At 47.2% G+C, this 25,814-nt stretch overlaps 6 protein-coding genes across 6 annotated transcripts; 4 read left to right on the top strand and 2 right to left on the bottom strand.

The window, feature by feature from the left end:
- Positions 1 to 25,814, top strand: LOC3290180 (neurotrophin 1). The gene is made up of 6 exons (XM_557166.5): positions 1 to 153; positions 6,408 to 7,127; positions 18,502 to 19,418; positions 23,669 to 23,809; positions 23,919 to 24,074; positions 24,175 to 25,814. Exons 2-6 carry the CDS (start codon positions 6,594 to 6,596, stop codon positions 25,367 to 25,369), a joined length of 2,943 nt encoding a protein of 980 aa, XP_557166.4. The 5' UTR covers positions 1 to 153; positions 6,408 to 6,593; the 3' UTR covers positions 25,370 to 25,814.
- On the top strand, positions 8,477 to 9,540 carry LOC3290176 (coagulation factor X). The gene is made up of 2 exons (XM_557171.3): positions 8,477 to 8,925; positions 8,999 to 9,540. Exons 1-2 carry the CDS (start codon positions 8,563 to 8,565, stop codon positions 9,470 to 9,472), a joined length of 837 nt encoding a protein of 278 aa, XP_557171.3. The 5' UTR covers positions 8,477 to 8,562; the 3' UTR covers positions 9,473 to 9,540.
- Positions 9,716 to 10,807, top strand: LOC5667298 (uncharacterized). Its single transcript, XM_001688834.2, has 2 exons — positions 9,716 to 10,289; positions 10,358 to 10,807. Exons 1-2 carry the CDS (start codon positions 9,924 to 9,926, stop codon positions 10,772 to 10,774), a joined length of 783 nt encoding a protein of 260 aa, XP_001688886.1. The 5' UTR covers positions 9,716 to 9,923; the 3' UTR covers positions 10,775 to 10,807.
- Positions 12,058 to 13,016, bottom strand: LOC1277089 (serine protease 1). Its single transcript, XM_316522.5, has one exon. The coding sequence runs from the start codon at positions 12,962 to 12,964 to the stop codon at positions 12,119 to 12,121; it is 846 nt and encodes a 281-aa protein (XP_316522.5). The 5' UTR covers positions 12,965 to 13,016; the 3' UTR covers positions 12,058 to 12,118.
- Positions 13,256 to 14,341, top strand: LOC1277090 (trypsin). The gene is made up of 2 exons (XM_316523.5): positions 13,256 to 13,385; positions 13,457 to 14,341. The coding sequence occupies exons 1-2, from the start codon at positions 13,349 to 13,351 to the stop codon at positions 14,281 to 14,283; spliced, it is 864 nt and encodes a 287-aa protein (XP_316523.5). The 5' UTR covers positions 13,256 to 13,348; the 3' UTR covers positions 14,284 to 14,341.
- LOC5667297 (transmembrane protease serine 11D) lies at positions 14,949 to 15,999 on the bottom strand. The gene is made up of 2 exons (XM_001688833.2): positions 15,887 to 15,999; positions 14,949 to 15,801 (listed from the first exon to the last, which is right to left on the bottom strand). Exons 1-2 carry the CDS (start codon positions 15,921 to 15,923, stop codon positions 14,993 to 14,995), a joined length of 846 nt encoding a protein of 281 aa, XP_001688885.2. The 5' UTR covers positions 15,924 to 15,999; the 3' UTR covers positions 14,949 to 14,992.

The following is a 25,814-nucleotide window of genomic DNA, read 5'->3' as shown; positions in this document are numbered from 1 at the left end:
GCGAGGGTTAATCTGGTGCGAGACTTTCAACCGTACGGTCGCGTTGCGTGCGTAGTTTCGTGTGCGCTTTCCTTTGCGCTTTCTGTGTGGTTGAAGCTTAGTTTCTTTTCTTGTGTTGTGACAGTGATTGGTTGTTTTAAAACGCATAAAGAGGTTAAATATTGTTTCATTGCTTTGTTCAACAAGCCAACCAACATTTACGTCAAACAATCGAGATATTCACCTAGCACCAGGCATTGTAGTGTATTACTTCGCCGAGGCTTAAGAACGACTCGTTAATATTTCACGCCCGAATGGGGACGGCCGCGTAATTGGAGGTGCATAAGGGATGCGCACCAGCTGGCAGGTGTTTTAACGCTTCCCAGATTTCCCGTTGCAAGTTGCTTGTTAGTGCTGTGTTTTGTTCGATTGCGTTTCAGTATCTGCATGTGTCTGTGTGTGAGCAAGTGCATCGTACGATCAGTTGATCAGCTTCTGTACAAAAACGAATCAAGCAGGAGCTTTTTTCCCCCTGTTCCTCCATCTTGCTACGAAAAACAAATCAAACAGTGATGCCTCTTTCCTTTACGACAATTCACCAATAGTGATCGCCTCTCATTCTTCCCGTCTTCCTGCTATTCCCCCTCAAACAACGTCACGGTCACCCACAGGTGCAGGCAATGAAATGAGGTTAATCAAAGCAAAACTGTGCCAATTTGGAGTCGTTGGAAGGGAGCTGTGGTTGTTTTTTTTTTTGCTTTCCTTCATTTCGTTGCTTCTCCAACACCCGTTCGTTTGTTTTTCCACTCCCGGCAATATGGCAAAGTGAAGGTGCGGTGGCACTTGTGGTGGACCGGGCCGGAAGCAACGAGCGAAAGACACGTGCACGTTAGCAGCAAAAACCCGTAATTCACCACGTTTGAGCCACCGGACGAAATGGACCGGATGACGATCGGATCGGAAAATTTCGGGCTGGGAAATGTGTCAATGGGCGGGTGGGTCAAGCACGAAGGTTTGGCCGTTAGATGTTACTGCGATGCAAGCGTTACACATGGAAAAGGATGATCAAGATGGGACATTGCACACAACTGCTTATTTGGTGTAGTTTATTATTTATCTTTGGGACCGAGAATTATTAGTAACAATAATTTTGAAATGAACTGAACATTATTTGATCAAAAAGCTTTCAAACGACGCATTTCCAAATTGATTTCAATGATCTTTTCAAACGTTTAATATCGTTTCCAGCAGAATATCAAACTGTTGATTTGCTAATTGATTGATTCAACTATATTACAAACCTTGGGTGGCAATCATCTTACAACAAATCGTTAAATAATTACATTACATCGTTCACCCATCAGCCTCAACAAGCGTTTGATTTGAAGGCAGCGGAAGCACTACATATTAGTACACACACAAAACAACCCGTTCATTATCGTTTCAAACACCGATGCGAACATATTTTTTTCGTGGTGCAGGCTAGCAAACGTAAATATCATTTAATCTGATTGCCTGCCAAAAAAAACCCTTCGTACGCGCCCGCGCTAGGAACCACGCGAGCGAAGCAGAGCCGGTCAAACAGCCAGCCGCGATCGCCCAACCGTACTCGCCAGCCAGCTAGTAAACTGCCGTGTTTTGTGTCGGTTCGTGTCTTAATTTCCCGTTCAAATCTTGCGTTTCGTCTTGAGGCGACCGCGCATGTTTCTTTCACCACTTTTTCACCTTCCTGGGAACGGTTTATGTGTGTGTGTGTGATTGTGGCCACTGTCAGCACGATTCACCTTGCACTCGACTTGGTACCGTCCGTGGGAGACAGGAGAGTGGGGGGGAGGGGGCAGGCAACAGGTGAACTGAACCGGTGGTTAGCATTTTTCAAGTTCATTGCACTTCGCGTTTATTGCCATTGGATTGAAAAGGGTGTTGTTGTTTTTTTCTCCAACCTTTCTTCGGTTCGGATGCTATTATGCGTGTGCTGCTAGTTCATCCATGCTGTGCGGAGGGCAAATGGCGCTATTTCCCGTGGTAGAAGCCGCACAACACGGTGCAGGGGGGACGGAAACCCCCTTACTCTAACCCTTCTCGTACATCATGGTGATCATGGTGAGCTTTTCCCTTTTCTGTTTCCCCCGAGCAAACCATTTCTAATGCCCGTGCTAAAGGGGTTGATCTTTTTTCTCTCTCTCTCTCTCGGTTTGTGTGTTTAATTCTCATGACAAATTGCAACGTGCAAGAGGCGCCATTTGTTGCGCGCAAGGGTTGTTAAATAAAAAGGCTCACTGATGGCTAACATTCTGCAACTAATGATGATGATGATGATGATAAGCGATGGTGGACGGTACGGAGAGTGAGATGTTGGATCCGGATCGGCGCCCATGTTTGCGTTGATGATAATGTTTTGACGGCAAATTTGGATGATGATGATGCTACAGATGATACAGAAAGATTTGTAAGACCATTTTTATTTTAAATAAATACATTTTTTGGGAAGAAAATAGCACACAATGTACTAAGACTTAGGTAGCTATTGAATTTCATGATGCATTTTATCGAAAAACGTTAATGCATTACTGTTCATTACTCATAATGATTATTGATCAGTTCAACAATCATTGTAATATAATAAAATTGAAATCTTAACGCTCGTTGAACATTTTCAAACTTTAATGAAAATGCATCCTTTACAGAGAAGTCTCACAAAAATGATCACATGGGGCATACAGCTTAAAGAAAAATTCAACTCAGAAAATGTAATTAAACATGTTGCTGGGTCTAAACCAGGAACCATGTATGCTTGATTGACCTATGTAGCCAAATCGCATGTGTAGCTTTGATGGGACCGTTAAAGTGTTGAGCTTAAAGAAACAATTAATCTTGAAGACATTGTTAATTAACGAGACATCACAATCTGAATTCACAGACAGTCTTTGGATAAGATTTTTGACAATTTTTGTTGGGACTTTTATACAAACATATGCTTAGATTGGATTGAAAAACCAACTTTTTTACATTCCTGCTTGTTGAAAACCTTTTTAAGCAGTAAGTGGTCAAGTGGACTGAATTCCAACTGCATTAAAATAGATCGAAAATTAAGTTCACCTCAAATCAAGTCACTAGCTTACAACACATTTTCTAACTCTTTTCGATAAAACACAGAAAGCACTAGGCTAAATTGAAACCTCAGAAATTGGCAAACAAACACCAGCTGTCCAAATTTTAGTTCCAATCTCAGCAGAGCATCATGATCATGATAAAACATTCAAAAACAAAACAAAAACAAAACATCAGTTAAAGAGCGCTCACATAACACATTTCAATCGCATCAGTACTTCAGTGTTTCGCCGCTATCGCTCTTCCAAAACGCTAAAATCTTGAGCAACACCTTTCTTTCTCGGTACACCCGCCCAAGGTTTAACCTTCTTCGGCAAAAAACAACCTCACCCAATGCACCCTGACCTGCAATCGACAGCCAGGGCGAGTTTTCACCGGGGCAAAACGGGCCCAAGCCAACCAGCGCGTAACGGACCCGCTCGAGAGGATGCAGGAAGAAGGCCGGTGCGTTTAACAAATCCCACTTGTCTCTCCCCGTTACCCAAGCGCTGTCGAGCCTGCGTTGCCAGCGTACACCGTCCGCCCGACAGGCACCTTAAAAACCGTACGTAACGTGCTCACGTAAAGGAAGCACTTGCATATCAAGCGCGGTCGCCGTATCTTTGTGCGCTGCTGCTCCTTCACCGCTCACGATCAGAACTGAGCCAACGTGAAATTACCCAATCCTAATGCGGGAATTACCTGCCCGCGTGTACTGGGTGCCTCGGCAAAGCACCAACACTGGCAAGAGTAGCAGGAAGTACTTCTGCACCACTGCACGTACGGTTGGCGCACCTTGTGGCGCTCGTAAACTGCGCAACCAACACTGGCCGGGCGCATAATTTTCGATTCCATTCCGGGCGCTTCAATTTCGGTAGGAGGCCCCAAAAACCTCCCCTTTACCCGAGACGTGTGCAGAAAGCAAATAGAGAGGAAGAGAAGAAGAAGAAGAAAAACCGGCATGCCCGGAAGAGTGTATTCGACGTTTGTGTAACGCGCGCTTCTGGCGGCGGGTGATGATAGCGGACCGACGGTGTCGCCCCTAGTATCTTCAAACTAGATCCAGTGCGTCCAGAAAATTGTTGTTGTCAGCATGTTACAGAAAATGTGCCCTTACTATCCATTTGAGTGCGAGTAATTTTCATTTTACGATCGTACTAAAAAAAAAACCCCAACACAAACATTAAAGTGGTACGCACGGGCCGTACCAAACCTGCCTTCCACCGCACTGCCCGCAGGGTTCGCTTTCCAATCATCGATCCAGTTTTTCGCACCGATCCTGGGCCTGCTTTCCAGCGGTAGATAACTTCCTGTAAAATAAATCAACCGACTGGAACCGCAAAACACATGTACCAGGCAAAACCAAACCAACGCCCGGCAGACTTTGCGTGCGTCAATTAGAAAGCCACCAAAAGGCACAGGCAAATGTCAACGATACGATTGCCGTCGGCGGGCAAGGGGAACGCAACGGACGGGTGTGGTTTCGTGTGGGGTAGGTTAGGTTTCGCTTGATCTCCTGGGGGGGGGGGGGGAGAACTGCGGGAAAACTGTTAAGCTTGGCCACAGTTTGTAACGGCCAGCAACAACGTAGTGTCATGACAGTACGCCCAACCTGCTTCGTCTACGTTTTTGCCAACCATCTCGCGGTATCTCGGGTAATAGGATGCGTGTGACAAATCACTGTGCCACGATACTGGAATCGAAAGTGTGACTGCTTCCGCTGGCAGACTGCTCCGTTGATCGAACTTGATTGAGTTTGTTGCTCAGAGCGGGGGGCTAATTGGGAGTGGGATTACGGTGAACCAATTCCGCCTACCGACGGAACTGGGTCTTGCGAGGTGATGAAAGTTGACTCTAGCCAGGACCTGGGTATGAATAATTGGAGCTCCAACGATAGTGGAGAAAACTTCAGTCATGCTTCACACAAAGTAAATAACGCCACAGAAGCAACGAACGTGAAAACACTTTTATCTATTGGGGGCTTTTACAGGTTGATAGCAGGTGGGATCATACACGGAAAGTGCGTTTATGAAGTGACTATTTTGATCTTGCCATATCTCACTTGCAACTAATCGTGTTATTAATATCGTATCCTGCTGCTTTCCAATCTGTAATCAAGACCATTACAGGAGATAAAGACAGGACGGACTACTCTACTGTATGGGTAAAGTGATTAAGTCACTGATAGCCTTGAGCCCATTAGTGCAACTAGTGTAGGCCTAGACCAAGTAAGATTAATGGGATGAATATTAATAATAATAATAAGAAAAAGAAGAGCAAGACAGTCTTTGATCAACGACGTGTGTTGCCTGTGTAACTTAGGTAAAAGCCCCATCACTGTTTCAAAACATCCATTGCCCTCGTGTCCGTTGCAAACGATGTTAGAAAACATGATAAGAACTTAAGGATATGATTGGACAAATTTGAGTTACTTGATAATATCCTATTACGACACAACAACAGTAATTGTTCTAAATTTGTTTAGCATCTACTTAATGGAATAGTTCTCTATGACCTGTACTTCCTCGCAGATTTAACTGATTGAACAAAACATATGACTTTATCCTACGACACCAACTATGACAAATAATCAGATTCTACAATTTTGTCCAAAATACTTAAAGCATTTTTCAGGATAATATAATGTTTTTTGTATGTTGTGCGGAATCCTTTAAGATATTTTAACATCATTTGGTGCTCAAACGCTATTGTATGTATGCCCCTTTTGAATATGTCCAATGTTCAACTTATTGGAGTACCTTGTGATCGGATGATCGGTTGCTCCTTCTTCTAGGTCACTCATTGGCCCAGCCAGGTTATCTTGAACTTATTCTTCAACACTCAACAAAGAATAATTGCCAGAACCAGGCCTTTTTGTTGTGATCTTTGGTTTCTAAGGACGTAAAGGATTGTTTTTAATATTGGTTAACAACTATCTGAAGTACTGCGAATATCTGACAGCAAATGAATTACGGCTAGGATTGTTGTGGGTTTTTCTGACGTTTTTTTTCCAGAAATTGCATATCATCTAAAAGTGCTGTTAGTTTTGCCTAGTGAATGTAATATTTGTTAATAGAGATACATTTCACCTTTGACGACAAGAAGTCAATGAGCTTTTGTTGCCGACAGTTAACTGCATTAGTTCGTCTTTCGAAGTGTACTCCGCCTCGAATCTATCTAAGTTATTTGTTGTATGTTCCGTCTATCTACACCTATCGGTGTTCACTGGTAAAGCTTGTTGAATATTTTCTGCGGTAAATTAAATATTAAAGACCTTCTTGTAGAAGATCTACACTCACCTGCTTAACATAAACATCTCTTTAAGCATCCTGATACAGCACACCGCAAAAGTGAACATAAAGTTTCGTGAACCGCTCGTTTGCGAGCATGTGTCGGCTGTTCAAACACCTCGCGTGACCGTTCGGTGCATCGATAAGTGAGCCAACAGCAAACAACAATTAGACAGAACATACGGAAACTGCAGTGCAGTGCTAGTGAAAACCACGTACCACCATCACCACATCATGCAATCTCGCGTTAAGCTAACGCTGGTGGTCGTTGTCCTTTGGGCAAGTGTACTGCTCCATCACAACCGTGCCGCACTCGCGTCCACCGACTCCGGCCTGCCCGACTTCGAGCTGGACGATGGCAAGGACGAGGCGGACGACGAGTACTACTACGTGAACGACGGGACCGATCAGCAGATGCAACCGTCGCACAAAATCATCAGCTACGCTAAACCACCACCACCGTCTGCGCCGGACGCCGGCCCGCTGGATGCGAGCGAACCGTTCCTGATGGAGGACGACGATACGAGCTTCGAGGTGATAGACGATGTCGACTTTGTCGAGCAGGGTCCGGCCATGGACTTCCAGCGGAAGGCGGAGCGGATGAAGCGCATCATGCTGAAAGCGTTCGCCAACCGGGAGTTCCAGCGGAAGTTTGGCGAGGTGCTGCCGCTGCTGAAGGTGATGTCCAAGACGCAAAAGTCGACACTGGCCGCGCTGATAACGGCGCAGGTCAACTCGCGCGACGGCCACACACTGTCGCTGGAGCAGGTGAGTCAAAAGGGATGAACCGCAAAGTTTTGCAGCGTAATGGTGGGAATGGGATGTTATCTTTGCTTTTTGTGATAACTAAGAATGAATCATTGAGGGGCTTTGCACTGACGGTATTTTTAGTGGAGCAGAAGGCTAGGAAAAAGAGGTGTACATTGCAGGACTAGTATTCCTACCTTTAGTTTGATGCAATAAGTAAGCGCTTGGCTTTTAGACAAAAATGAAATTTACGAACAATCCGTGTCATTCGTTCGTTTGGGAATGGATGGAAATTGTATAGAGCTTAAATTATTCATCAATGTGTGTAAATGCGTTTGGCAATGATTAGCACCGTCAACTAACGGAAATTGACCACTCTTCCTGCAATCATTTGCACTTATTTCGCCACCATGCGACAAGGTTCAAACGAGACATTGATGTTACATCTCAGCATCGGGTCTAAACTACACTGGATTGTGGCCACATGATCCCAATCGGTTAATGCACTTGTCCTCATCGTCTAATAAGAATGATTTCCGAACGCCACTCTTCATTATTCTGGTGTCCTTTCCAAAATGTTACCTTCGTTAAATGCCTTATCGAATAAGGTTATATATTATTCGTTTATTACGTCGATTGGGATGCAATTTCCATTATTTCCAAATAATAAATGCTTTGAATTGCTTGAGGAGATGTTAGATTTGCATTAATTTTGGTACGCAAAAGTGATCAAATAGCTACTCAACCTTAGAATCGGATAGGAAACAAACCATTATATACATATTTTGCAATCGAAGAACCATAAATATGGTTCTTTTAACGAACTTCCTCTCCTTGTCAGTAGGATGCTTTTTTGTCCAAGAAGACTCGTCGAAATTAAAGTCTACGAACTTCCTCCAAGCGATACGATTGTATTTGAATCATTTTACTGTTTAATTCTAGCCGATGACTCTGCATTGTGCTCTATCTTTCTGTTGATTCCTTTATATTAATAAAGAATCAATTTTGTTTAATATTTAAAACATCACAATACTTTATGTACTTATCAATTTACCAAATTTTAAGTCTCAAAATCCTTCTGCTTCTCTGAAGATTTACAATCTATTATCTGTCTGACATGATGCCGTATTTCTACCGTAATGCACACTCAAAAAAATACACACATCACCTTTCTGATTCATTTGCCACACATTGTGGTGTGGTGAAATATTCGCTAATACCGCATGCTTAATCGGGATTTTCGGTGCAGTGGAAGGAGCACCCGGCAGTCCCCAGTGCATTACACATGTGTTTGTCGGTGTAGCTTATCAGCTGGTAATGAAAGTAATGTACGCCGATTTTTTCACCCTTGGCATGCCCAAGGTAGTCGTAGTCTTCCCGGCACAGCTCACCTTCCAAGGGCAGTCGATTGGTGCGGAACGTTTCAGTTTGTCCGTGACCGTCGACCGCGTCCAACATGGCAAAGTGTGTGCTTCTCTGCCTGCTGGTGGGCCTCATTGGCAGCCAGGCCCAAACGCCAACCCTGCTCCGCGACACTATCTGGGGCGAGTTTCCCTCGGTGGTGCGGGTGAAAACGCCGCGCGAAAATCAGTTCTGCCTCGGCACGGTCATCAACAGCAACCACGTGCTGACGTCCGCCTTCTGCGTGCTTAGCTACGATCGGATGCGCATCTTTCCGGCCCGGCTGGTGCGCGTGATTGGCGGTGACATTAGTGTGACGCCGGCCGCGATCACCCGGCAGACGCGCACCGGGCAACACATCTTTGTGCACGAAGACTACCGACCGCATACGTACGAGAACAATCTTGCCATTATTCGTGTAAGTAGTGCCAGGCAGTGAGTGTGATCGGCGTCGATCAATGTAGCTCTCTGTCGCTCTTCTCGCCGCACAGCTTGCCGAACCCTTCCACCTGCCGAGCAATGCGATCGAGGAGGCCGTGATACGGATGCGCATCGTGCCCGAGCAACATCCGTGCGATGTGGTGACCTGGTACAGGGCACCCGGCACGGAGGGTAACCCCAGCCAGGAAATACCGCGCCAGCAGGCGTTCAACGTGAACATCCGCAACCGGGATGTGTGTGCGGCGGAACGGCGCACCGAGTTCACGCTCGAGGAAAACTCGCTCTGCACGTACACAACCACCACGATCGGTGTCGTGCAGGGCGATCCGATGTTCTGTGACGGTGAGCTGACATCGATTCAGTCGTACGTGTTTCTTCCTCCGGTGACCGGGCAGCCGCAGCCGCAGCCGCAGAGTCAACCGAATCTGGTATCCACCCAGGTGCGGTTCTACCTGCACTGGATACACATGCAGCTGAATCGTACCCAACCGATGCCGGGCGGGTGGAATCCGGTAGAGTACTAGCAGGAGCAGAGGATGAAGTTTTAGATACAATAAAGCTGTTTTTTGCCTTGCACGGTTTACTAGCAAAATTGTCCCACATTGATCAAGTGCTTTGGCTCCGCGTTCGTGCTCGAGTTCCATATGCCAAAGGGGAAAAGTAACATTATCGTGTGATGTTTTAGTGATTAGATGATATCTGACTCGAAATGCACAAAGTCAGACATTTTTTTGTGTTTCGTTCCTCAAACTTTGTTGTTCCTATTCGTTAGAATACGATATCAGACTATGAACTACGTCTAACCTTATCGCTCGATACAACCGAACAGTTGGGATTAGCGCACCTGACATGGAACATTTATGATAAAGTGTTTCACTTTTTGGCTACAGTTATGTGCGTTCAAGCAGTTAAAGAAACGCTCGATTGTCCGAATTCACTTCAGTCCGACGACCGTAGTCAAACAGTGTCGACATCATGGGAAAAGCAGTGATCACATCGATTGTTCTGCTTGGAGCCATACTTGGCTGCCAAGCTCAAACCGAGACCGTAGTTCGGAACGTAGGATTTGGTGAATACCCTTCGGTAGTGTTTGTCAGTACTCCGCGCCATCAGCGATGCATGGGCACGGTGATCAACGCCAATCACGTCTTGACGTCCGGTACCTGCGTCATGACCGACGGAGCGGCTAGAATTTATCCGGCCCTTTTAGTGCAAGTCGTTGGAGGAGATCTGTCCGTTCCCAATCCGGTCGTCACTCAGCAGACTCGCGTGGCGCAGCACATTTTCGTGCACGAACACTTCCGCCCTCGTACCAACGATAACAATGTGGCTATCATTCGTGTAAGTACCAAGCAAACAGAAGTGTGCAAGTGAGATTATGTTGAACAATCTATGCCCCATCTTCACAGCTTGCCGAGCCCTTTCACCTGCCGAGCAACGGCATTGAGGAGGCACACATTCGGATGCGCATCGTACCGCAAGGGCATCAGTGTGATGTTGTGAGAACGACTTTAACTGGCAGCCCCGTTCTGCAAGCCTACAATGTGCAGATTCGCAACCGAAATCTTTGCGATAGTTGTTGTTTAGATATATTTCGAGAAGAAAGCAACATATGCACTGAACCCATCACCATCAGTGACAGCCTGTTGCAAGGTGATTCGATGTTCTGCGATGGAGAGTTGACGGCTATTGCGGCCACCGTTGTTTCTAATGATCAAACACGAGAATTTCATTTCAACCAAGTACGGTTTTTCACGCACTGGATACAACAGCAGCTTATTCGTACTCAACCGATGCCGGAAGGATGGAGTCCAAATGGCGTTTAGATAACGTTGAATAATAAATAACTATACAAATTACTGAATGTGTCAATTTGATTTGAAAGCGCACCCTCATTGCTGAAGCAGTTCGTGCTAGGGAAGCCATATTTGGATAGTGTAGGTAGTTTGGCTCAAAGCGTTGTTCGGAACGTAGAATTTGGTGAATATCCTTCGGTAGTGTTTGTGAGTACTCGGCGCCTTCTACAATGCATTGGCACGGTGATCAACGCGAAGCACGTTTTGACGCGTGTTGACCGATGGAGCGGCTAGTATTTATCCGGCCTGTTTAGTGCAAGACGTTGGAGGCGATCTTTCCACTATCAATCCAGTCATCACTGGACAGACTCGCACTGCAGCGCATATCTTTGGTCATTAAAATTACCGACGTTTTCCAAACGCTAACAATGTCGCTAACGTCCGCGTAAGTAGCAAGCAAAATCAAATCAATCAATCAATAGATTTTCAATTGCTATTTTGATTTCGATAATATTTTGATTTTCAATGCATTCGATCTTCACAACTAACCGAACCCCTTCAGAACGTAGTTGCTTGGAAGAACTCCATTGAGGAGGCTCCCATTCGCATGCGCATCGTTCCGCAAGGACATCAGTGGGATGTTGTAAGGATGGCTTTAACTAACAACCCCGTACAGCAAGCGTATAATGCACTGAGAATATCACCGGGGCCCTTCACGATTCTAGTCAGTTTTTTGTATGGAGATTGACAGTTAGAGGCTGAAATCATGCAAACACTCCATAAAACACCACATACAAAACTAGCCAACAATTTTCAGTCTAGATTATTCTAGGCTCAAAGCTAGAATTAGATTCGACTACATGCTCGAAAAATGGCAAAACAAGGTGGTGTTTACATTTGTCTCAAGGTGCATTCAAAAAATCCGATGATGGAATCCAGAATCAAAGTGTATAGAGTCCAGGTGATCTCATAGCATGTTTTTTGTAACTTAATTTGAATAACACTTTTGTACAAGATGAGTGATTTTTTTTGTTCAAACAAGCTTCCTGGAGGCTTGACAAATACACAAAACACTCTTAAAATCTTAATTCAGAAACAGAAGTGATGAAAATTAGTCATCTAAATTCATACACCTTGGGATAAGCCCACCTGTATATTATACACACTTAGATGGCTGCTCGAAAACTGCTATGCAATGCAAACAGCTGACAGGCTGAAATTTCAGCCTACCAACTTAAAACGGAAAGGACCCCAATGCTAGATTACTATCCGCTACTTTATGCTCATGAAAACACATACACCCCAAAATACCCTTTTCCAACGATCAAACGAGCAACAGTTTTATTCGAACATCAAATCCCCATCCCCCCCGCTTTACAATGGCTGCGGCGGAGTCCAGCCCGGTGGCGGATTGTCCGTGCGCGTAAACTGCGTCTCGATCCACTGAGTGTACTGCCGCACGTCCATGTACACGCCCGGCTGATTGGCGACACCGCATCCCATGCCGAACGCCAGCACACCGGTCAGCCGCCCATTGCAGTACAGCCCACCGCCCATATTACCGCGACACACCGCATTCTGGCTCTGGGCAAGTGCACCGGCACAGATCATCGTCTGCTGCACCCGGTTGTTGTGCACGTTCGCCGCATTGCACGAAACCGTCGCCAGGATGGGCTGCGTAACGACAAACTGATTCGGACGCACGACCGCCGTCACCTGGTTCTGGGTGGCGCCCCAGCCCGCAAACACACACTGCGTGTTGTCCGCCAGGATGCGCGCATTCAGCAGCGCCGGCTCGATCGTGTTGTGGAACTCGGGGAACGGCACATCCACGCGCAGCACCGCCAGATTGTTCCCGTCCGTCAGCCGGTTGTAGTTCGGGTGGACGTAGCTGCGGATCACCTGGCGCACCTCGCGCCTCGTCGACACCGGCACGATGTTAATGTCGCCGGCGATGACGCGCAGCCAGAACGGGTTGATCATCACGAAGGTGGTCGGGTTCATGACGCAGCTGGCCGCGGTCAGCACGTGCTGCCGGTTCACCACCGTACCCATGCAGTTCTGGGGGATGTACGGCGTCTCGATGATGACCGCCGACGGGTACTGGCCGAGCAGGGTGGCCGTACCGCCCGTGACGCGTGGGCCCGCCTCGTCCGCGGGCAGGGCCTGGGTGCTGCCGAGCAGCGCCAAGAACGCTAACACTAGTGCAAACTTTGCCATTTCGTCTTTTGGTCCGTTCGGTGCCGATGCTGAACGTTTACTGACCGCTGGACGGGGAGTTCTACGTTTAAGCAAGCCAACGGACGTAGGCAATGACACAGGTCCATGAATCACTGATTACACTGACACATAAATCAGGTTATCTTATCGAGGTATTTGGGCTGCTCGAGCGAAGTCTGCAAGCGGCGGCGAGATAATAGACACCTTAATCTCAATTCCCGGCGACTTCCGACAGACTCCTCCTCAGAATTTCATTTCCCTGAAGTTCACCACGCGGGGATCGATATCTTGTGATAGTACGATTGCAATCGGGAGTTTACAGTAACGTTGGAAGGCTTTCTAGCCCAGTGTCTTGCAAGTGTCCGTTCGCAGCGCATCGCAATCATGAAACATACCACCGTGTACTCCCTATTGGCGCTAGGTAGGTTCTCGTCCAACGCTTTCAGTATCAAACGCGCATCGATCTCCAACGAATTGTCTCTCTTGTTTAAGCCCTTCTGCTCACCACCACCGTCAGCGGCCAGCGGTACACGCTTGCCGAACAAGAGGAAGGCTACGAACCCTTCCTACCGTTCATTGCCGGTGGCACCAATGCCGTCAATGGACAGTTTCCCTCGATCGTTGCCGTGGGGCTACCAGCCCCACCAAACAACGCCTTCTGCGGTGGCGTTATCCTGAACGAGAACCACGTGCTTACCGCCGCTCGCTGCGTACTTACGCCCCAGAACACGCTGCTCTTCGCGAACCAGCTCAACATCCTGTCCGGTATGCTGCAGCTCAACTTCGGCGCACCGCGCATCGGCATCACTGCCGTGTACGTCCACCCGCAGTACAATCCGTTCACGTTCGAGCACAACATTGCGGTGCTGCGCACGAGCTCCAACTTCTTCTTCCCGGTCGTGCCGGTGCCGAACGTGGACTTTGCCCAGTTCTACGAGGAGATCGCATTCGACGGCCAACCGTGCCAGGTGGTGGGCTGGAACAACGGAACGGCCACACCGGTGCAGCAGTTCATCAACGCTCCCATCCTGAACCGTGACACGTGCAATGGGCTGGCGGTACATTTGGGCAACATTCGCGAGTCGATGGTGTGTGCCGGGGCGACGAATGCGGGGCCGGGCGTTTGTGCCAGCAATCTCGGTACGGGACTGTTCTGCGAGGGTCGTCTCGCCGGCATTCTGTCGACGGGGCTGGGCTGCGGACAGGCGAACAATCCGGGCGTGTACACGCAGATCCGGTACTATCTGCCCTGGATTCGGGAGCAGTTCTCGCGGCAGGATATTCCGCTCGGGGGAACTTCGCCGATTCCGGTGATGTAAGTGTTTGTGATTTTGGAAAGCATTTTGGAGAATAAAGCGAAAGAGTTTAAACTGTAAAGCAATCTTGTTGGGAATTACTCTGCATTAGGGAAAGATCTTGTAATAAGTCTTATATTTGACACAAGATCAAAAATTCAGCTTAGGAGTAGACATAGATTGTGCCTCCTCAACTAAAAGTCTCTGGAAGATTAACGGTTTCTCTGACGTTCACACGTCTCTTCAATTTGAATATCTTCCAACGGTGCAGTTTCCCACGTAGTATTTGCGATTTGACTAGCCAAAGTTTCTTAGATGAAGGATCAAACAAATATGTTACGAGAACCGATCAAAGCAGCTCATATTTCATCATTTGATCTCTTGGATACTCCATAGCAACACGTTTTGCTGCTTTACCAACGAATAATGCCTCTCTAAGCTGCACACTCCTTTGAGGTTCTTCGCTGAGAGACTTCCATGTGTTTTGGCTTTAAACAATCGGTTTCCACACAATAACTTTGGAGCTAAGGACCTAAATTATTCCAAAAAAGATCTAAGGTCTAGGACCTAGGATCATTGTTAAGGTCATCTCTTTCGTTGACAATCGTTTAATGATTTCTCTTGAAGATCACTTTGCATCTCCAACTCCAACAGAGATCTCCCATGAAAAAAACGCTACACAAACGATCTTCAGCCTGTTTGCCTCTTTATTAATCTCTTGAGTCCCCACCCATTACAACACTGCCGGTGTCCATCCGGCCGGCTGTCCCTGCGTCTGGTTAAACTGCCGTTCAATCCAATCGTTGTAGAATCGCACCTGCGTAAACACGGGCGGATTGTTGGCAGCACCACAGTTCAATCCAAACGACAGCGTACCAACCAGCGCCCGCTCACAGTACAGCCCAGTACCGGCATTTCCGTTGCACGGGGCAGCATTGTTCGATCCGCCCGTGTTGCCTGCACAGAGATGGCTTTCCAGCATCCGACCGGCATGCATGTTGGCCTGATTGCACATATCGCGATCGTTCACCGTCATCGGCAGGAAGCGTTGCAGCACGTTGACCGGCGCATTAAGGGCAGCCGTCGTTGCACCCCACCCAGCAAACTGACAGATGGCACCGTTCGGTACGATCCGGCGCGTCCTATTAGCCAGATTGATCGTGTTGGACGGTAGGTCGTACGGACGGTCCAACCTCAGCACCGCCACATCGTGCTCGAGCGTGCGAATGTTAAACTGCGGGTGGACGAAGATGTGCGACACCTTGCGCGTCTGACGGCGGGCACCGACCGGGGCCAGCGCAATGTCACCGGCTCGGACTGTGATCCAGTACGGGTCGACCAGCCGCAGGTTGGCATTGAACACGCACTGAGCCGCGGTAAGGACGTGCTGGCGGTCGACAACTGCACCGCCGCAGTGTACATTGAAGGTGGTGTTAATCGAGACGGCCGACGGAAACTGGCCCCAGGGTGCGTTCGTACCGCCGATCAGTCGAGGTGAGCGATCCTCCGACTCGACATTATCTCCCCGAATGCACGGGAGGGCTGGCAGAGCGAGAGGGGAAGAAAAGACATTCAAATGAAAGGTCACATCATGCGGATCGTTTAGAGTACTGCCCGAGGAACTTACCAACTGCCAAACAAAGTACAAACGCTGTCCACTGCATTGCTACCGAACGCTAGATTGATACTAAAGCGCGAAACCTGCCAGCATTCGATCGGGACGTCGTCTTATCGTTTGCTGCCCGGCTTTTTTCCTCTTTTGATAACCCATACCAACCAATACCAATCAACGAAGGAAACGGATTACATTCCTTTTATCTTGCAAATCTCCTTCCGTCTGTCAACCGTTGATAGCAGTCGGCAGTGATTGTGCTTAAATCACGCACGCTGGTTACGAAACGTCCGTCCTTCCTGTTGTTTTGTAAGGGGGGGATACGACACAACCCAACACAGGAGGATGCACTGATTGTTTTTGGCGGGTCGGTATTGCACCACACCAGACCGTAGCTTCGGCTGATTAGATATACCGGTAGCGGCGGTAATTTGTGGCAGTAGATTAATAGACCGGCATGATAAGGATAAGAATGCTATCAGCGCGTGTGCTTGAGTATGTTGTGGTTGCGAATGCACCGTAATACATTTCCTTACGCAATAGTATTTTGGGAGAAGCATTGTTTATTGTACCGGACTGCATATGGTACAGGAAATTACATGCCAATATTAATCAGCTCACAGCGCGCCGACGACGTGAATTAACTCGTATTTTGATCGATGATCGAAGTTGCTCTTAGCGACGGAGGTTATGATATGAGATCTTTGGCAAGGCATTTGGCCACACGGAGAGAATATAGGCGCTGTAGAAGCTGTCGATTTCTTCCCTATTCATTTCCCCATTTCTTGGCAGATTTGGTCCTCAAACAGGACAAGTAGAAGTATACTAAATTACCCTTCAATTGGACGTATTGGTAGCTTGTAAATAAGATATTGTTCATCCATTTGCGTGCCTCTACGAAGATCTAATCTTGGTTTTACTCGTTTATTACTCGTAGAATATGCTACATGATCTTCTGCACGATCTTCTGATCTTACCAATTTTAAGAATATTTGTTTATGTTTGTTCAACTAATGCTGTGTTGTTATCCTCATGACTTAACCTATCCTCTTGATTCTGGAAATTCTACTCTTAACTATCCAGTAATATACGTTATGTAGAACAAATATGGAAGTTTTTGCTATGAACAATGAATAAATTATAAAATCTATATTTTATTTAGTCTTAAACTGTGCTTTAGCTAGATGCAAGGAAAAAAAAGGATGCCATTGTCAGTGTTATCAAGCTAATTACACCGTTTCTAGTAAGATCAAATATTGGATGGAATATCTAAGCATAAATATGACACTGAGAAGAATAAAGAGATGAACATATAGAAACGAACTTCAATATACAAGTGAAGTTTGCTGGTTGGAAGTCGTTCTTCGACCTCTATATTTCATATGATAATATAAATGCAAATCTAAATGTTGACAAGTACATTTGAGAACGTTTCTAATAGATATTTACAGTTGATGTCATTCATTTGTTGACTAGCTGGAGAAGCCTGCAATGTCTTTTATACTTCCTGATATATTTAAATATGCACCAAGTTAAGTTGCCTGGGACAATTAAGATGAGCAATTCTTACTTCATTTTAAACTCTCGTGAAGTTTTCATTTTTTCCAAAGTTATTTCCATCAACTGATTACGGACAAAGTCTCCCTAATTTCATTGTCTACGACCTATGCGGAAACGATGGTCTCTTTATAGACTTTTTAATGTGACTAACATCATTCAGGTACTGTGTATAAGTCCGGATTGGAGCATTTACTGACAAAATCTTTATTTCAAACTTACGCAAACAGACCCAACTCGTTTAAGGAGAATCTTAAGCATAACTTAACATGCATTCTAACTACTAAAGCTGCGTGACCTTAACCATCTTGCTCGGATCCTAACTGTACTTCTTCACAATTTAGCCAAACCGATCATTCAATTCATCGCCATTGACACACCTCGTAATTGAATTCGAGTTTGTAATACGAAAACTCATCCACAAATAATAGCCTCCGAAAAATCAAACATTCATCGCCCACCGTAGCAAATTCCTCCCAAATAAAAACATTCAAAAGCGCACGCCCACCAGGGAAGCGGCAGAGGTACAAGCGCGCATCATTAATGTTCTGTGAAGCTCCCGCGAGGAGCTACTCCGTACGTTGAATATTCATTCGCTGAAGCCACAGTAGAGTGAGGGCTACAAAAAATGGCATAAACGGAACGAACGGAATGAAGGCTGATGGTTTTGCAAATTAACAAACCACAGGCACCGATAGAGGCGAGTAGGCAACAGGCAAACCACACACAAAAAAGGCGCACGCGCGCGGCTCCACCTGCTCCAACGGTAAAACCGGCACCTCAGTATTTGTGCGGAATTCCACGCTTGTGCCACACATAAAAGAACCGGAATCGGGATGTTCTTTCTTCACCGGGGGTTTCTTCCACAATATTTTTTTGTTTATTATTAACTGCTCTGGCCTAGTGCTCAAATTCGGTAAATTCCGTTGATTGGAAATAACAACTGCAGCCTACATTCTACAACCTAGAACACGGCTGCGTGCGTTTACGGGAGTCGCTCGGGGATGTGGGTCGAAACCATTACCGGCTGCTGTTTTACCGTCCATTTCTTTTCCACTTTTTTGTTTTTGCAGGTCAAATCGATGTTCGGTAACCGGCCAGAGCTGATTCTACCGCTCGTCTACGACATTGCCAACATGATCCGCACGGTGGCAAAGAAGGAGAGCCTGCTGCACGATCAGCAAGAGCAGCTGGACCAGGCCGATAAGGCGCTGGTGGAGGATGAAGGTGTCCTGTCCAATCATCTGCTTCGCCGTAGCTTCAGCATTCGCTCCGAGCCCCATGGGTTTCGTATGAATGATGCTGCACCGCCCGCCGCCGACCTCAAGGATGGACGGTTGATGGTTGACGATCAGGATACGGCTGAAGTTAAGATCATCGCCACAGAATCGACAGCCAACAACGCCACCCAGGAAGAGACAGTCGGCCGTTCAGCCCGTAGTGAACCACAGCCCTTCTTCGAGAAGCTCGTCCAAGCACTGCCCCGCTTCAACGTACAGCAAACGCACGACAAACGTTCAGACGATCGTATGACGTACCACGAGCGTAAGCTCAACATGACCGCGTTCAACGCAACCGGCAGCCAGCGGGATCAGCTCGCGATGGCATCGGACGGTCCAATCCCAGTCACCCTGCCCAAAGTGTCACCCAAACAGTCGCGCCCAGTGTCCTCGAACGCGGTCAGCGTACTCCCTGCGAGTACGGCCCGCCCGGAAGCAGCGCCCACCAGCGTCACCGAGGAGCACAAACTAACGCTGGAGGAAATCGAAGATCTAGCCTTCGCCGGGCTGAACGGAACGGAGGTGGATGCGTACGGTGGTGCGGCATCCACCCTGCCTGGCAATGGCACATCGGCTGACGGTGGTGGCCCAGTGGCGGAGAAGCTCATCGGAGGCCGGCAGCGGCCGCCGGCACTGCACACGCTGCAGCCGAGTGAAAAGTGTGAGCACTTCTCGGGCGGTGTTTGCATCCGGGTCGCCAACTATCCCACGTAAGTGAACCTGAGCTGTCGCTTCAACTACACCCCGCCTCATCTGCACAAGCTTTAAAGATCACGTGTAGTAGAAACTCGATCACACCAGCACGCGAGATCGCGGCGCTCTGCCCGGCGAGGGTGAAACAGTTGTAAAACAATCGAATGATAGGAGAAAGTCTTTAATAGCCGAAGCCAAGCGCATCTCACCCAATCGAACGTGAACATTGGTTTGCCTTTGATCTCATTTCTCCCATCCCCCCCGCCACGAAACAAGGTGTTGAATGCACACACACACAGACACGCGGCACGGCATTCTGAGGTACGACGAACGTGACGAGCATTCGCATATTAACGGTTTGATCGACCGGAAACGTCGACAGATCTCGCTTGATGCGCCATTACGGCGCGACGATGCGTAACCGAAAACCTCCCGAAACCGATCGATCATGGAGTTACTCGGATGCTCTCCCTCCTTGATCTGATATGTGTGATCCGCACCAAGAAGCGATCGATTGTTTGCACCATGTCTGGTGGGGTGGTACGCTTTGCAGCGGAATGTTCGTTGTTTGTTGCGCAAAAGCCGTTGCGCCTAAGCCATCGATGCGCCGCTGTGGTATTAGCGTTATCGTACGCGGGTACGCAACCGAACGTTTGGCCGCGAGTGAGCGATAATTTCCGCAAGCGCAGCTTTGTTGTTTTGCGTTGATGATGGGAGGTCATTTATACCCATTGGCAGAAGCAGGGCCATGATGTTGTAGCACACGGACTGCCGTTAGTTTACGCTTTTTTTCTTAACTTTCTCCATCTTGGTGTAAGTTATCCCTTCTTCGTACGAACTAATGATGAACGGACATAGCGCTTTTTTGTGGAAAATGAAACGGAAAACACGCTGATTAATTCGATCGATCTTGATTTACTTCGAAGAAGCAACCCCATCGGATCAATTAGGGCTAGATAGATGGGAGATGATGAGTAACCGCGCAACGGAAATAACGAAAACAGCCGATTGCACTGCATTTTATTGCATAAGCGCTTAGCTGCGTGTTGGAGATGCGTCTCAACATATTAGACTGCTGCTACTGCCAGCACGTCAAACGGTTGGAATTTTTCATCTCGGAATGCACGTACGTCATCCTGGGGGTTTGAGTGCGTGCGTGTGAGTTTCTTCTTTCCAGTGCGAATCTTTGTAGAATGTACGGGAAGATTGAATGAATCATAAGATCAGATGAATGATTCTGGAATATTCTACCTGATGTAACCTGATGTTTGATAATGATCGCTAACGTAGTGTTTGTGCGATTTGAGTTATATCATGGGGTTGATCCAATTAAAGCAAAGCTTGGGAAATGCCCCGATACTGAACGATTCATCCTTTAAAAAAAAACATGAAGTTTCATTTGGTTAACAACCCTGTTCCTGCTGTGTTTCAGAAGAATTAAAAATATGGCACCTTTTAAACAACAGATGAATGTTCAGTTCCAATACTCAGTATCTGTATAAGCAAACCAAACAACAAACCTGCACAAACATTTAGAGTAATGCCATGTACACTTTAATGTGCTCTTTGTAATTACATACTCATTCAGATAGGCTTTCTTTCAGAAAAACATAGAATTAACCCTGTTCTAGTAAATTTGAACTGTATATCCATGTCTTTAATTCATATTTGGCGTTAAATTGTGCTCAGAAAGTACTAGTACATTAGTTCACACTAGTGATGTAAGATCAGATCCGGATTCCGGAGTAAGATCAGATCCGGAGCGAGTGAAACATGCATCAGTTTTTTAAGATCCGGATCTCTAGTTCCCTTAGAGAAACAAAGGCGATTGCTCGCATGCGCCAAATCAGCAAGTGAGCCGGTATCATTTTCGGATCACCATTCTTCTCTCTTCAAATAGCAGATCAGACATATCTTACACGTATGTGATTCTTTATACCAAAACTGGAATGCCTGGCCACACCGCTCCGATCTGACTCATGCTTTAAATTAGACCACCCATGACTTTTAAGGCATTTATACACGAATAGCACATTTGTTCACAATGTGCAATCATATAGAGAAATCTGCGTGCAAGGTGTCAATTCCATATACAATTTGCGCTAATCGTGTAGATGTATTCACCGTTTTCCATATATTGTTGTATAGTTTCCGCATAATTTTGGTATCGTCCTATTGGACATCAATACAATTCAATTTAAAATAATGTGGGTAACGCTCAATAAATTATAAGAACGAGCTAAAAACTATGGGAACCATCCAGAAAAAAATTGGGAAACAACCGAAAAACCTTGGAAGAGCCCTGAGATGTTCACTTTCTCTATAACTGCCGATTTGGCATCAACTGACAGGTATAGCAGAGAACGAACGATTGAATGATTGATCCGCTCAAATGATCCGGATCACCTTTATGAATGAACCGTAGCTGAGCTGATCTTCAAAAAGACCCGTTTTTAACACCACTAATTCACACGCTTGGAGGATCATAAAACACCATTCATTTTTTTGAGATTCTTGGTTGTTGGAGATTTGAAACCATTAAATTAGAATTAAGCAGATTTATGATAAAGTATCTAAAAATTTAAATGCATTGTCGTTACTATTAACGGTAAATTTGCTTTATTTCATCAGTTCCCGTGTTAGAATCTGGTTCTCGACTTACGCGAATTCGAAGATACGCGGCGTTTCTTATTTGAATTTTTCAGCTGTTGAACCATATAGCTCCAATTTGAGACCTTGAATGAATTCCCTTTTAAATGTAACTTGAATATTATTATATTAAACTAAAACATGCAGGTTTACGGTGCATAAATTATGGTGAATAGATTAAGCATGATATACAACCATCATCTCCTACTAAAGTAATTCAACCTAAGCAGATATTCTAGGTACTCCGACATCTTGGGAACGTATTAACTCTATAACTCAGAGTTTACAGAATATATTTTTGTATTGGAAGTATGTTGCACATCGGAAAGAGCCCATAAACCTAGGAATAGGCTCGAACGTAGAAAACAAAACAAAAACTGAACACCAAATGCTCTTTAAGGCACTATTTCCCTCTTTCACCCTTCCCAACATCCCAACATCAAAATGCCTTCAAACACCCCCTGAAACGTATCAGCGTATGATCTAACGATTCGTTGCATTTTAAACGTGACATCGAACCCTCCACCTCCCAAGAGCGTGAGTGTAAAAATACAAAACAAAAAAGGGCCCACCACTACTTCCGACTGCTGGACTTTCTCGTAGTTCCTCTGCAGGCGCAAAGAAGGGGGGGAAAAACCCCCCTCAATGCGAACCCATTACCAACCACCGTACATGGACGATCACGCACACGCATAATAATGATGACAGCCAGCCAGCCTCGATCGCAATCGGGCCGCCGCTTGGGCGATGAAACGTATGCGGAATTGGATACCACATGTGTGTGTGTGTGTGTGTGTGTGTCGGTTGGGAACAACATTAGAAACCGACCGAGCACCGTTTATTTTAACAACATTTTGTTTACCCGCCCCCACGCTGGGCAGTTGCTACACTTCGTTCCAATATAATTGTTTTACATCTGCGCGTTCGACTCCTGCACGCATGCCGCTGCTGCTGTACAGCAAAGATTGCGCGGTAGTGTAAAAAATTTAAAACAAATAGAAGGCAACACACTTCGACGATGGTGTCGGCACGCTCTGATGATGGTGGGTGCATTACAGAATTGCTTACCGGCACAAACAGCAGCGGCACCGACATCCTCCCGACGAGGTTGTAAATGCGCCAACACCGTTGCGAATGTGCTCGCACAAGTCCAGCGCTGCCTGCCTGATTGAGATGCTTTCGATTGGTTTTATGTTACATGGCGGGATGGGGTGTAGTGCGATCGTTACGGTGGAAATTTTAATTCCTTCACCCGTGTTTTTCGCACCAACTGTAATAAAATAACTCTCACTTCCTGTATGGCGAGCTTCTGGGCGATGGCGATTTCAGGCGGCGCTCCATTCGCAATCGCGTACCCATTCCATCGAAGCAATCGTCGACTAGATGACACTTACCGTCTGCCAGGTGTCACAGAATGTCACCAATTTAAGTAGCCCTTGATTTCCCTGCTGCATCTGCGAGCGAAGTAAACAAATGTCAAAACCATTTTGGAAATGCAAATGGAAAATGAAAAATTTGATCTCGGCTTACCCCTTTCGAGGCTTTGCTGGACAACTTTCACCCGCAGCTAATCGAGCGACATCTTCTTCTTCTTCCTCCTCAAACCGTTCTTTTGCAGCTCCGAGATCTTGTACAGCATCACGCGCCACCGGCACGCCATCGGGGCCCTGCTGGCCGAGTACATTGACAAGGCGAACGCCCAGGACCGCACCGTGTACGAGCCGGACGAGATAGCGCAGGGCATCAACACCAAGCTGAGGTAAGCCGACTTTCGAGTAGAAAGCAGCCGAAGCTGCTACTACCGTATAGAAGATTTCGATTTCGATTTCATTATTGACCTGCCAAATTATGCGCGTGGCACGTTACAGAAAGCGAGAAGATGACCCATCCAAGTCCGGTGGCAGCATGTGCCCCAGCATCATCCGGTACGCCCGACCGCAAAAGGCCCGCTCGGCAACTGGGGAGTGGAAGTACATCGTCAACACGGGCGAACACACGCAGACGCTGCGGCTGGAGAAGTGCAGGTAAATCGAGAGCGATGGTGACGACCACACGCGTACGAACTCTTCATTCACTCTCACTTGGTTTCCGGTTTTTTTTGTTATCGTTGTTGTTTTCTTCCAGCACACCACAAGACTCGTGCACCTACCTGACGGACAACTTCCGGTCGCGGTGCGTGCAGATCTACAACTACCATCGCCTGCTGAGCTGGGACGCCGCCCGGGGACTGCACGTGGACATCTTCAAAGTGCCGACCTGCTGCTCCTGCCACATCGACGGCTACCGGGAAACGTTCCCACCGCTCACCAGCTACAACAGCGACTTCAAGTCGAAGATCCACGAGGACCCGAGCGAGTCCGCCTCGACCCTGATCCGCAACACGCACAGCAACCACCACCAGCAGCACCACCACAGCCACTACTCGACGCTCCAGTTCGATCAGGTCGACGAGGAGGAGCCGGAAGATAACATCGCCTACCAGTTCTCGAACGGGTTCCAGCGCATCAAACCACCAAAGTACGAGGGTGCGCTACATCTCCCTGCAGTGCCTCCACCGCAGCCACCACCACCCCAAGGACCGGTTGGGGCCGGGCTGGGCAAAACCCGATTCGAACGGCCCCCGAAACATCCGGCCATCTCCAAACCGAAGCATCCACACTTTATCGCACCACCAACCCTGGACACGTATCTGAGCCCACCACCGAACGATCTGGCGTACGGCATCCCGTTCAAGCGTGGTCCTCACTACACCAACGAGAATACGCTCAAGCGGGCGGGAAACGTCGCCGGACCTAATCGGCGACCGTTGCGCAAGACGGCCACCGTACAGCATCACGCCGACCAGAGCATTGCCGAGACGGACTCGCGCCTCAACCAGGTTGCCGTACTGCCGCCGGGCAAGATGGACCTGCTGCCCCAAACGCAAGCGCAAAATATCATCGAAAAACATCGCCGTCGACAGCAGACTACTGCCCAGCCGCCGCTTACTACGTTGCAGCAGCAGCAGCAACAGCAGCAACAGCAGACCCACATATTCCGTATATCACAACCTTCGACACCTTCGATGGCCGTTAATCCGACGGTTCCGCTGTCTACCCAGCCACAGCCACCGAGCACGGCCGGTACGAGCACGACCACGGTCACGTCGACCAATGGGCACCAGCGCATCAACTACAACTACCATCCGATCATCGATTTCTTCGAGGAGGAGGAAGTGCCCGATGTGACGCAGGAGCAGATCGATCGGATTGGGCTGAACAGTCACTCGTCACTGAACAGCTGGAAGCCGGTCATTACCGGTCGGCCACGGTTTCACTGACCATCACACACACACACACACCATGGGGAGCATAATACTCACACGATTTCATGCCCGAAACCCTTTTAGAGAGCTAGCTAATTTATAACAACAACAACAAAACAAACAACCCTACCGCGTTTAAGTGTTAAGTGTTAAGTGCAGCTATTAATTGTAGGAAAGAGTTCACTCCGGAGAAAATCCAGATCACGCTTTTGTTTTTTTTTTCGTCGCTTTTGACCCGAACGAGGAAGAGTGGAGAAAAATGAGCCGAGCTGACAAAGCGACGCGCTACCTTGCCAAGCGCATTTTCGGTATCGAAATGTAGACAAATGTATTCGTACCAGTGAACGGGACAATGATACATCTTTCTTTCGGTGAAAGATGCGGATTTAGATGGGGAAATTGCGTTACTTTTGACCAAATTTGGAAGCAAATAAAGGTATCGCTGTGATTATGAGAAAAA

This window comes from Anopheles gambiae, chromosome 2 (assembly GCF_943734735.2).
Source record: "Anopheles gambiae chromosome 2, idAnoGambNW_F1_1, whole genome shotgun sequence".
Taxonomy (NCBI): Eukaryota; Metazoa; Arthropoda; class Insecta; order Diptera; family Culicidae; genus Anopheles; species Anopheles gambiae.
The sequence above is the reverse complement of the archived record's forward strand: the minus strand, read 5'-3'. Positions and strand labels throughout refer to the sequence as shown.

Coding starts and splice junctions, on each gene's coding strand:
- LOC3290180 (XM_557166.5), top strand. CDS start 6,594: ATGCAATCTCGCGTTAAGCTAACGCTGGTGGTCGTTGTCCTTTGGGCA. Junction 7,128..18,501: donor ACACACTGTCGCTGGAGCAG/GTGAGTCAAAAG, acceptor TTGTTTTTGCAG/GTCAAATCGATGTTCGGTAA. Junction 23,810..23,918: donor GGCATCAACACCAAGCTGAG/GTAAGCCGACTT, acceptor GGCACGTTACAG/AAAGCGAGAAGATGACCCAT.
- LOC3290176 (XM_557171.3), top strand. CDS start 8,563: ATGGCAAAGTGTGTGCTTCTCTGCCTGCTGGTGGGCCTCATTGGCAGC. Junction 8,926..8,998: donor ACAATCTTGCCATTATTCGT/GTAAGTAGTGCC, acceptor CTCGCCGCACAG/CTTGCCGAACCCTTCCACCT.
- LOC5667298 (XM_001688834.2), top strand. CDS start 9,924: ATGGGAAAAGCAGTGATCACATCGATTGTTCTGCTTGGAGCCATACTT. Junction 10,290..10,357: donor ACAATGTGGCTATCATTCGT/GTAAGTACCAAG, acceptor CCATCTTCACAG/CTTGCCGAGCCCTTTCACCT.
- LOC1277089 (XM_316522.5), bottom strand. CDS start 12,964: ATGGCAAAGTTTGCACTAGTGTTAGCGTTCTTGGCGCTGCTCGGCAGC.
- LOC1277090 (XM_316523.5), top strand. CDS start 13,349: ATGAAACATACCACCGTGTACTCCCTATTGGCGCTAG. Junction 13,386..13,456: donor GTACTCCCTATTGGCGCTAG/GTAGGTTCTCGT, acceptor CTCTTGTTTAAG/CCCTTCTGCTCACCACCACC.
- LOC5667297 (XM_001688833.2), bottom strand. CDS start 15,923: ATGCAGTGGACAGCGTTTGTACTTTGTTTGGCAGTTG. Junction 15,802..15,886: donor TGTACTTTGTTTGGCAGTTG/GTAAGTTCCTCG, acceptor TCGCTCTGCCAG/CCCTCCCGTGCATTCGGGGA.